Here is an 11,919-nt window from a genome sequence, read left to right as displayed (position 1 = left end):
GCTACTTTCAAGTATGTTTCAGTGGAAGCCACTCTCACCGTCGGCATCAAGGCTGCACAGTGCTCAGTTATCGCCACCCATCGCCAGGTGCATCGGCTGTACAGGAGTCACTAGGTTCGAGTCTTTGTAGCGCACAGTGGACACAATACCACAAAGCATGTGAACGTCGAAAGCGTATTGGTCCAGTACTTAATTTCAAAGCTTTTACTAACCTATATGAAGACATGAAGAAGAAAAAGAAGAAGCATCAACAACAACAACAACAAAAAACAACAAAAACAACAACAATAGGCCTACTAGGCTGCTTATACTTCTACTGTAAGAATTATAATAATAATTTATGTATTATTATAATTATTATAATATCAATTGCAATAAAGAAGTATTATCTTAACAATGGTTCACTTTTAACTAAATAAAGATATATTGCAAATGGCCATAGCAAGTTAAATTACTTGATATACCTTTAGATTACAATGTACAGTATTTGAGTTGTTGTACACTGACTGTATTTTTGTTTCTCTCACCATATTGTGTCTATAGCTTTGTTCAAAGTGATAGGCGAAACATAGTTCAACTTTTAGAGCGCACCAAAAGTGAGCACCAATAGCATCTCAATGTCAGTAAATAGTCTAAAAAAGTGACGCGGCRCCAGAGGGGTGGGAGGAGGATCCATTCGCTTCAATCTCGTAATGCAGACTTTTCAAGCGGCAGGGATCCGTCCAAGGGGCATAGCATTTGAAGAGTTACCATTGGAACATTTCACTCATATTTTCTGGAGTTACAATTGTTGTTGTTTTAGTAGTTTTTCTTGGTAGAAACATACGTCTCGAGCGGATAAGCTACATCCTCCATATAATTCTCTTCTGGTCACGCGCGGGTGCAAACAAGAAGATAGCCTACAGTATACATATTCAGTCCAAATTAACAGGTGACTGCTCCAAATAGTGTTTGTCAGGTTTATTGTCGCTTCTCATCCGATTCTGTGACATATGACGATTCTGCTTAGGATAGTCCTACAAACAGTGGCGCCTGTCTTAACATTGGGACGACTTTTTTAAAATATTTTTTTTTTAAGTTAGCGATCTGGGAAAACGCATTGTTTGTGTATGTGTGTGCAAGTAGCCTCAGCAAATATTGTGGCATTTAGCTAGTATTTGAAGCGAAGGAAAGTCTGACAGTACATTGTTATGGATATTGCAACAGGTCCGGAGTCACTGGAACGCTGTTTCTTGAAGAGAAACCAATCCAAGTACCCAAGGATGTTAGACGGTATAAAGACTGAAGATCATCCCCATCGTCAAGCTACCCTTGGAGTCGTGCTTGGTAAGTCCGCATAGTTTCATCTGCATCTAAAAGAGCCCGGAGACAGATATCACACACAATACGAGAAAGTTCTAGAATATACTTAAGTGTGTGTCCTGCAGCTATACGTGCAGACTATCCTCTCACGAGGCATAGGCCTCCTTAACATTTGACATCTTTTACCATTTGCTTTAGTTATCATTTTAATTATGAATGTAGTGCATTTACTGTAGGCCGGCCTGTTTAGCACAAATAATACCACAAATATATAATTGTATTTATGATCTCCCTATTACACTGACAAACTAGCCTATTTCATTATTTTGTGAAATTATCACGATTTCAAATAATTGGATTACCGTTACAGCAATTGATTGCTGTTTTTTAGGCATATCACATTTAACAAATAGTGTATTTTCACCGCAAACTGATACCTTCTCTTTTCAGATTTTGTGGTTGTGGTATAGATAGCCAATTTAAACACGTTCATATCTTAGGTTTAGAATATTTAGATAATTCCAATTATAAGATTAGGTAGGCCCTAAAACCGGGTCTTGTAGTGTGATATGGACTGTTTGTGTCTTTTTTATAGTTACCTGTTTATGACATGTTTATAATCTATGACCTTATATTTATTAGCTAAACTGAACATTTACATTGTTTAGCTAATAAATATAAGGTCATATAGATTATAAACCGGTAACTATATAAAAAAAGAGACACACAGTCCATAAAGTATAGCTAGTATGCATACTATTGTTAAAATATTTTTGCCCTTTTAACTTATTTTACATCCATTTTAGGGACGGAATGCCATCACCAATCTGTATGTGAAGGATGCCAGCGTCCAATATCTGACAGGTTTCTGATGAGAGTCAACGATTCCTCATGGCATGAGGAGTGTTTGCAGTGCGCTGTGTGTCAACAACCTCTAACTACCAGTTGTTACTTCCGAGATAGGAAACTGTACTGCAAACATGACTACCAACAGTAAGAAAAATAATATTTACATATAGACTATTCTCTGGTTGTTTTACGCACAATGAAAGATCACCAAGTAGGCTAGGCCTATTCACTTGGGCCGCATGAATGTAATTATATTTAGAAGGTGTCCAACAATTGTATAATTCCAGCCAAATAATCAATTTCAATTGAACTTTATTCATCCCATGATCTATCAGTAGGCCTACACTATACGCTGATGTGTAAATTTTTTCCAGTATTGTCACTCTCACACTGTGCGGTCCAGATACGCGCTCCGACTACTTGTCAGTTGCCAGACGCTCTTTAGAAAATATTGCCTACATTTATTATATACCTATAATTGAGAACATTTTGCTTTTCAATCGTTTCTCTCTATTTGTATGGCATGTGATAATTCACTTTAGTGTTAATCGTAATACGTTTCTAACGGAGATGTATTCTTATAGCCTATCCAGTATCGACGACTTAGTCAAAACTATAGTCAGTCACAAAACGATTGCTTTTACTGGCACTTAATTATCTGCAATTTTGTTGATATTTTCTGAGTTGTTATGACAAGGATCTCTTGGATTGGAGACCGATGATGGTCACTGCAGCGTTTAGCGGAGCATTTATCCTAACCGCTGTGTATGGTACGTGGAAAGCACAATTCAATTGAACAATTTTAGATTTAAATGTAGCTACACCTTTTGTTCGTTTCAAGATAAAACGACAACCAAAACATATCGACCCACCTTGTGGAATAGTTTCTTGGTATTATTTCGTTATTAATCCAATATCATGGTAATAATTACACACACACGAACAAAATAGAACTAGAAGGAGCTATAAGCCTTTTCGAATAAAGTGGGCCTATATGAAAATACTGGCTTTAGTGTTGTTCCTTTCTTACATTAGAAGAATAACATGTGAGCATGCGACCATTAAAACAACTCCACGCGCAAAGCAACAATGGCCTGCTAAAGATTTGTGGCCTTCGTGGTCTTCAAATGGTTTTACACTCTGAGAACTTAAACTATAATTCCTTGAACTTATTATTATTGTTATTATTATTATTTGGTCTTTACAACTTTTCGGAAATGTTTAATTGGTAGACTAATAAGACTTGAATGGAAATGTATTGTGAAATGATTACACAAACGACATTTATTTGTGTAGTTATTTATCTATAACCAACAGTAAGAACATGGGCACATTTCAGTTATGGTATTTTGCTGCGGATTAGCCGACATGCATGCGTGGAAAGGACAAGAGAGTCCCGGAATTCTATTGGCAAAGTTACATTTGCGCGCATCCAATCAGTGCGCCTTGATAATAGTGAAACTCACTGGCTGGTGACGTTTGCTGTTGTCTCGATGGGAGGCTTACGTTTATTCCGCCTCACTGACTGTGTGCAACATGTGGCCCTATGTCCCCACTCATTGTATTAGTGCTCTTCATGCTTGTCACTACATTTTAAACTTTTTGTGTCAGGGTTTTTTAACATTGCTACTTCAATCACTGGGACATTATAGCTCCCTGCTAGATGCCCTGCAACAAACAATGAGCTACATATATTGCCCTGCATCACTGTTTTTGTCAGCCATTCATCCTGCTCTGTCCGACATGACCATAGGCAGTTAGTGGTAACAATGTGGATTTCATAGCAGCAGCTCCAGGATGCCATTGCCTGGGAGATGCAGTCAGGAAACAGTGACATAGACAAACGGTGCAGGCCAGCAGAGAGGGGTCCTCTTATTTTACCACCTTTCTCTCTGTGTTCTTTGCGAATAGAGAATGTGTGTGTGTGTGTGTGTGGGGGGGGGGACCAGAAGTCCCCACAAGAATACTAAACAAACACAAATTTGACCAACTGGGGACATTTTATTGGTCCTCACAAGGTCAAATGCTATTTCCAGGGGGTTAAGGTTAGAATTAGTGTTAGGGTTAGAATTATGTTTAGGTTTAGGGTTTGGAGCTAGGGTTAGTTTTAGGGTTAGGAGCTAGGGTTAGGTTCAGGGTTAGAGTTGAGGTTAGGTATTCAGGTTAAGGTTAGGTTTAGGGTTAGGGGTTACATAAATAGGATTTTGAATGGGACGAATTGTGTTCCCCACAAGGTTAGTTGTCAAGACTGTGTGTGTGTGTGTGTGTGTGTGTGTGTGTGTGTGTGTGTGTGTGTGTGTGTGTGTGTGTGTGTGTGTGTGTGTGTGTGTGTGTGTGTGTGTGTGTGTGTGTGCGTGCGTGCGCGTGCGTGCGTGCGTGCGTGCGTCGTCCGTGCGTGCGTGGCGTGCGTGCGTCGTGCGTGCGTGGTGTGGGTAAGAATTGTGTATGAGGTCTGAACAGGCAGTAATTTCTAGTCACATTTGGGGTGTTGTTTTGGCCGTGAACTTGTTGTAATGGTGTGAGCTTCGAGGATATCCAGAGCCTCTAAACAGCAACCTGCTGATTCCTGTCATGTACTCCCACACTATTATCCATCATTACACAATCCAGCCTCCCTTTCTTCACCTTCCATCAGTCTCAGGTCAACAACGAGCAGGGGGGTCCCATGTGTACACAACACTACCTGTATTTGTTTATTTCTTTTGCATTGATGGGATACTTAGAGATGTAATTGGCACCATTTTGATTTTTATGACACCAATTTAAGGTGCATTTATCAGCCCACAAACTGTCGTGAGCTGCAAGGCAGACTCCTTGCCATACAACAGGAGATGTGCCTAATTACATTCCTACAGAAATTGATTCATGCCCCATAATCATATCTGGCTACCGTAAATCAATGGATTGGCAAACGTTTATTTTCACACCTATAACACAATTTATGTATGTTCAGACAGAGGAGATTTTATGATTTTGTGTCCCAGTAAATTCTCCCTCCAATGTATTTTTACAAAACCTGTTAGGCTGAATTATGATATTTTAGGATGAAGGTACAATTTAATTCTATAAATGTTCAGAAGACCGCCTGTTGATATTAACAACTGGATTGAGCATTTTCCCCCGCGTTATCGGTCTGCTAATATAGGACTAGTAAAGGCCCTGTGCAATACAAACACAAATACAAAAATGCAGATTTTTCAGGGGGTGCAGCACCCTCAGCATCGCTACTTCCCACAACTATGATGTGTAGTAGTTTAAACTAGTATAGGTAAATGTAAAGTAAAGCCACTACTAACCAAAGTAAATAGTTGTGGTTGGTTTTGTTGTCTGCTGGGTGGGAGCTGTAACCATAGAAACCATGAGGTGGTCATTTGTCTGTCGGTCGGGGAATGAGATGATGTGTGAGAAGTGTAGTGGAAATACACCATCCCCCTGATAGCTGCTTCTGACCTGGTGTTGGGAGTTCAATTAGACATCATTAGAGGACACACATCTCGCTGAGAGGGGCGTTTTCCCTAACCAAGCATCTGGTCTGAAAATACCCGTGTAATAAGGGTGTCACTTCACATGTGTTGGACAGTAGACTACTATTGAGGAATGTTGAGCATTCTAATGGTCTGGCTGTTTTGTCCGTTTATGAGAATATTAAAGTGTATTATTTCTGAAGATATATTGTTGTCAACTATTATATTGTGATGCTCAGACAAGTGCAGATGAGTGACAACAGATCTAGGGAAATATTAAAATTAGAATGCATTGTTTTGCTGAATAAATATTTCTGCTATCTATTGCAATATTACGATTTCTAATCTATATTGCTAACCACTTGATCCACTATATGAATATACAGTATGTTGAAGCAGCAGTATTGTTCAATTCACTAGCCACATTATTTTAACAGACCACTGAACTCATAACACCAGAGCCCCCTTACCTTCACTCCTTCCCTCGTAATTCTCAGTGTTGGACGATCCCCTGGTGTGCTGATAGGTGCTTTTTATGCTGGATTGGGGTGTCCTCCTGTGAAATTGTGTTTTTTAATTAGCTGTGTTTGGGATGCGGGGTGGTGGATAGGCTACATGCTGACGGCTAGGTTTCTACATAAGCTGCACTAACTTACTGTGTTCCACTCACTGTAGTGTACTACACTCCGGCGTGGCCTTTGTTCTCGGTGTGAACAGGGATGCACGCAAAATGGAAAAGGTTTTCTCCTGCCGCAAAGCTACTCTTACACATACATACTGTAGCTATGGCATGGTGTTCAGATGATAGGATAAAAGACTAGGCAGGTCAGAAACAGTGAGATGTATTTCACAAGACGTAGTGTTCTTTATTCTCACATTTTTCCAAAAGAAAGAGTGAAAGGGGGTGAAGAAGTAGCTACGGCTAGTGCTGGTGTCGAAGTAGAGGGCCCCTGCAGAAAGACAAATCTAATATTAGCTGGTGTAAGCTGGATAATATTGCTTCAGCTTGCCTGGATTCTTGGTGCACTGACTGGGTTAGCTGTATTCCTCTGTAAGGAAGTATTGGGTTCTGTGTCAGCATTGCCTGGCCTATCCTAGCAACATAAAATGATGCAATCATCTGTCATTTCATAATGTGCAAACCATTTCCCCCTACACATTGTGACCTGTTAAGGATATTTTATGGGTATTAATGTGTAATGCCGTATGCACTTTGTATTCACTTGGTGCATTTCCCAATGGTTAATTGAGTTTCCAATTATAAGCTTGTAGATTAAATTATTAATATTTTATTGAACAGGTCATAATACCCAACATAATATAGGCGTAGTCATTCGTAAACTAATACTTTACAAAATGGTGTGTTTAATATGTCTGCAACAACGTCTTGCTTAATCACAATGTGTGTGTGTGTGTGTGTGTGTGTGTTTGTGTTGCGTGGTGTTGTGTGTGTGTCTGTCTGTCTGTCTGTCTGTGTGTGTGTGTGTGTGTGTGTGTGTGTGTGTGTGTGTGTGTGTGTGTGTGTGTGTGTGTGTGTGGTGTGTGTGTGGTGTTGTGTGTGTGTGTGGGTGTGTGTGTGTGGTGTGTGTGTGTGTGTGTGTGTGTTGGTGTGTGTGTGTGTGTGTGTTGTGTTGTGTGTCTTTGTGTGTGGCTTTGTGTGTGCATGCATGCTTGCACGTGTGCATGATAACAGTTGAAAAACAAAGAGCTAGCAGAATACTTTGGCAAGCCACAGAGGCTCAACCATGTTAATGCCCATCAACACTTAAGAGGCCAGGCTGATGGGTAGGGATGTGGGGCTACACCTCTGTGGCTTGGTGTGGGGGAGCTGTTGGCCTGAGGAAGAGAGGAGGGGAGTCAGACCTGTACTGGGAGCTGTCTAGTGGGTTCACATGAGAATGATAGCAAAGGATGCAAAGCAACTCAAGCATGCAATTTGTTGGTAGCCACAATAACCTGATCTACTAAAGTTGTTTGTTAGGGARCCAGTGAGGGAGCCAGCGGGACAGGTCAGTCAGATATTAATACTCCTCAGCTACGGTAAAGAAACTAGTACATGGTGATTTTCATCAGCAGCTTCAACTCTTTAGGGGATCAAATGTATTTGCAGAGGATGACAACTATTCAAAACACACCGCAAATGTTTACTGCAATATGCTGCAAAAATGCAATCTAAAAATAACAGCTAGAATGAATATGAAAAAAGCTAAATATCCAGTTGATCATTTCAAAGCTGAGAGAGAAAAACAGAGAAGATACAATGAAAAGGGGAGAGAGTTAATGGCACATTAGTAGAGGTGTCAATTTGGGAAAAGATAGTAGGATTGCCGTTTTTCATWGATTTTATTGTGAAAAATAGATAAATAATTGTAATGCATTTTTTTTACAATAACGTTTTAGTATATGTATCTGCAAAACAGCATTGGCTCTTTCCTTGCCTGTTCTACAAGCACCCCAGTCGAACGTGCATGTGGAATTGAGACAAGGCCTCTTCTGGCTCAGGATTTCAGGGCTGGCCCCCTGCACTCTGTAAATGTGATCCCACTCTGGAATGTTTTTCCAACACGTAGGCTTTTCACAGATACASAAGAAAGGGGTGGCATCAGGGTGGCAAGTGCTGCAGTCCGAGTGCTGTATGCTTGTAGCTCACTCTCACACTAACGTCACACATTCTACAACCACATGGGGTTCTGGGCATACAGTGCATTCGGAAAGTATTCAGACCCCTTGACTTTTTCTACGTGTTGTTACGTTACAGCCTTATTCTAAAATTGATTAAATAAATGTTTTCATCATCCATCTGCACACAATACCCCTTAATGACACAGTGAAAATTGATTTTTTTGAAATGTTTGTAAATGTATTAAAAAATTTAAAAACAGAAATACTTTATTTACATAAGTATTCAGATCCAATGCCATGAGCCTCGAAAATGAGCTCAGGTGCATCCTGTTTCCATTAATCATCCTTGAGATGTTTCTACAACTTGATTGGAGTCCACCTGTGGTAAATTCAATTGATTGGACATGATTTGGAAAGGCACACACCTGTCTATATAAGGTCCAACAGTTGACAGTGCATGTCAGAGCAAAAACCAAGCCATGAGGTCGAATAAGTTGTCCGTAGAGCTCTGAGACAGGATGAGGCACAGATCTGGGGAAGGGTACCAAAATGTTTTACAACATTGAAGGTCCCCAAGAACACAGTGTACTCTATCATTCTTAAAAGGAATACGTTTGGAACCACCAATACTCTTCCTAGAGCTGGCCACCAGGCCAAACTGAGCAATCAGGGGAGAAGGGCCTTGGTTAGGGAGGTGACCAAGAACCCGATGGTCACTCTGACAGAGCTCCAGAGTTCCTCTGTGGAGATAGGAGAATCTTCCAGAAGGACAATCATCTCTGCAGCACTCCACCAATCAGGCCTTTATGGTAGAGTGGCCAGACAGAAGCCACTCCTCAGTAAAAGGCACATGACAGCCAGCTTGGAGTTTGCTAAAACTCACCTAAAGGAKTCTCAGACCATGAGAAACAAGATTCTCTGGTCTGCTGAAACCAAGATTGAACCCTTTGGCCTGAATGCCAAACGTCACTTCTGGAGGAAACCTGGCATCATCCCTACGGTGAAGCACGGTGGTGGCAGCATCATGCTGTGGGGATGTTTTTCAGCAGCAAGGACTGGGAGACTAGTCAGGATCGAGGGAAAGATGAAAGGAGCAAAGTACAAAGAGATCCTTGATGAAAACCTGCTCCAGAGCGCTCAGGACCTCAGACCCCTTCCAACAGGACAACGACCCTAAGCACACAGCCAAGACAATGGAGGAGTGGCTTCAGTGGCCCAGCCAGAGCCTGGACATCTCTGGAGAGACCTGAAAATAGCTGTGCAGCGACACTCCCCACCKAACCTGACAGATCTTGAGAGGATATGCAGAGAAGAATGGGAGAAACTCCCCAAATACAGGTGTGCCAAGCTTGTAGCGTCTTACCCAAGAATTCTCGCGGCTGTAATCACTGTCAAAGGTGCTTCAACAAAGTACTGAGTAAAGGGCAGGAACACGTATGTAAATGTMATTAAAAAATGTGCACAAATTTCTATAAAACTGTTCTAGCTTTGTCATTATTTGGTATTGTGTTTAGATTGATGAGGGGAAAAAACAATTGATTCCATTTTAGAATAAGACTGAAACGTAACAAAATGTGGAAAAAGTGAAGGGGTCTGAATACTTTCCGAATGCACTGTAGCATTAGGCCTACCCTCAATCAGTGGATCTCTCTCTTTCTCTCTATCTCCCTGTTTCCGTTTCTTCTGCCCCTGTGCAGTCTGTAATCATATTTTGTTGGAGCAGTACATTCACTGATAACTCATAAATCATTACTGTGTTACTTACACTCACTGATTAATGAAATCTGTCATGCTCAGTAGGAATGTCATAATTTTGGAGCATTTTGTGACTTCTTTGACATATTTACAATACCAGTCAAAAGTTTGGACACACCTACTCATTCCAGGGTTTTTCTTTCTTTTTACCATTTTCTACATTGTAGAAATAATAGTGAAGACATCAAAATTATGAAATAACACATATGAAATCKTGTAGTAACCAAAAAAGTTTTAAACAAATCTAAATATATTTTATATTCTTCAAAGTAGCCACCCTTTGCCTTGATGACAGCTTTGCACACTCTTGGCAGTCTCTTAACCAGCTTCATGAGGTAGTCACCTGGAATGCATTTCAATTAACATGTGTGCCTTGTTAAAAGTTCATTTGTGATATTTCTTTTCGACTTAATGCGTTTGAGTGTTGTGACAAGTTAGGGTTGGTATACAGAAGATAGCTCTATTTGGTAAAATACCAAGTSCATAGTATGGTAAGAACAGCTCAAATAAGCAAAGAGAAATTACAGTCCATCATAACTTTAAGACATGAAGAACTTTGAAAGTTTCTTGAAGAGCAGTCYCAAAAACCATCAAGCGCTATGATGAAACTGGCTCTCATGAGGACCGCCACAGGAAAGGAAGACCCAGAGGTACCAGCATCAGAAGTTGCAGTCCAAATAAATGCTTCACAGAGMTCAAGTATTTGRATTTATTATGGATCCCCATTGGCAGCAGCTACTCTTCCTGMGGTCCAGCAAAATTAAGGCAGTTTATAATTTTTTTTTTAAACATTACAGCACATTCACAGTTTTCACAACACAGGCCCCTACTCCACCACTACTACATATCTACAGTACAAAATCCATGTGTACGCGTGTGTACAGTGTGTATGTTATCGTGTGTGTATGCATGTGCCTGTGCATGTGCCTATGTTTGTGTTTGTGCTTCACAGTCCCCGCTGTTTCATAAGGCATGTTTTTATCTGTTTTTTAAATCTAATTTTACAGCTTGCARGAGTTACTTGATGTGGAATAGAGTTCCATGTAGTCATGGCTCRATGTAGTACTGAGTCTCCTATAGTCTGTTCTGGACATGGGGACTGTGAAGAGACCTCTTGTGGCATGTCTTGTGGGGTATGCACCGGTGCATTCAAAATGTCAACACCTCTCATAAATACAAGTAGTGATGAAGTCAATCTCTCCTCCACTTTGAGCCAGGAGAGATTGACAAGCATGTTATTAATATTAGCTCTCTGTGTACATCCAAGGACCAACCTTGCTGCCCTGTTCTGAGCCAATTGCAATTTTCCTGAGTCCCTTTTTGTGGCACCTGACCACATGACCGAACAGTAGTCCAGGTGCGACAAAACTAGGGCCTGTAGGACCTGCCTTGTTGATAATGTCACTGGCTCTACTTAAAGCTAGTGGCATGTCATTAATAAAGATTTTTTTTAAATCCTGATTCTACCTGGATTATGTTGGACAGGCTTCCATTAAAGATCACCCTCTGTGTTCTGTTAGACAGGTAACTCTTTATCCATAATCTAGCAGGTGGTGTAAAGCCATAGCACATACATTTTTCCAGCAGCAGACTTTGATCTATAATGTCAAAAGCCGCACTGAAGTCTAACAAAACAGCTCCCACAAACTTTTTATCATAATTTTCTATCAGCCAATCATCAGTAATTTGTATAAGTGCTGTGCTTGTTGAATGTCCTTCACTATTAGCATGCTGAAAGTCTGTTGTCAAAKTAGCATTGAATCAGGTCAAACAATTTTTTTCCAAAAGTTTACTCAGGGTTGGTAACAGTCTGATTGGTCGGCTATTTGAGCCAGTTAAGGGTGCTTTACTATTCTTAGGTAGCTGTTACGTTCTGACCTTTATTTCCTTTGTTTTGTCTTTATTTAGCATGGTCAGGGCGTGAGTT

At 40.5% G+C, this 11,919-nt stretch overlaps 1 protein-coding gene across 2 annotated transcripts in view; it reads left to right on the top strand.

Moving 5' to 3' along the window:
• Nucleotides 1-685: 685 nt before the first annotated feature.
• lmx1bb (LIM homeobox transcription factor 1, beta b) overlaps nt 686-11,919 on the top strand; it is a 67,562-nt gene continuing 56,328 nt past the window's right edge. The window contains exons 1-3 of one of the 2 annotated variants that reach the window (XM_024003173.2): nt 686-931; nt 1,207-1,326; nt 2,109-2,295. In XM_024003173.2, coding sequence (XP_023858941.1) covers nt 1,263-1,326; nt 2,109-2,295 — 251 coding nt within the window. In that variant the 5' untranslated portion in view covers nt 686-931; nt 1,207-1,262. Of the gene's footprint in view, nt 1,327-2,108; nt 2,296-11,919 lie in introns of both variants that reach the window. The other variant, XM_024003172.2, reaches the window with a different exon arrangement.

Source organism: Salvelinus sp. IW2-2015, linkage group LG15 (genome assembly GCF_002910315.2).
Source record: "Salvelinus sp. IW2-2015 linkage group LG15, ASM291031v2, whole genome shotgun sequence".
In the NCBI taxonomy this organism is placed as follows: domain Eukaryota; kingdom Metazoa; phylum Chordata; class Actinopteri; order Salmoniformes; family Salmonidae; genus Salvelinus; species Salvelinus sp. IW2-2015.
Note: the sequence above shows the minus strand (reverse complement) of the source record. Positions and strands in the feature narration are given on the sequence as shown.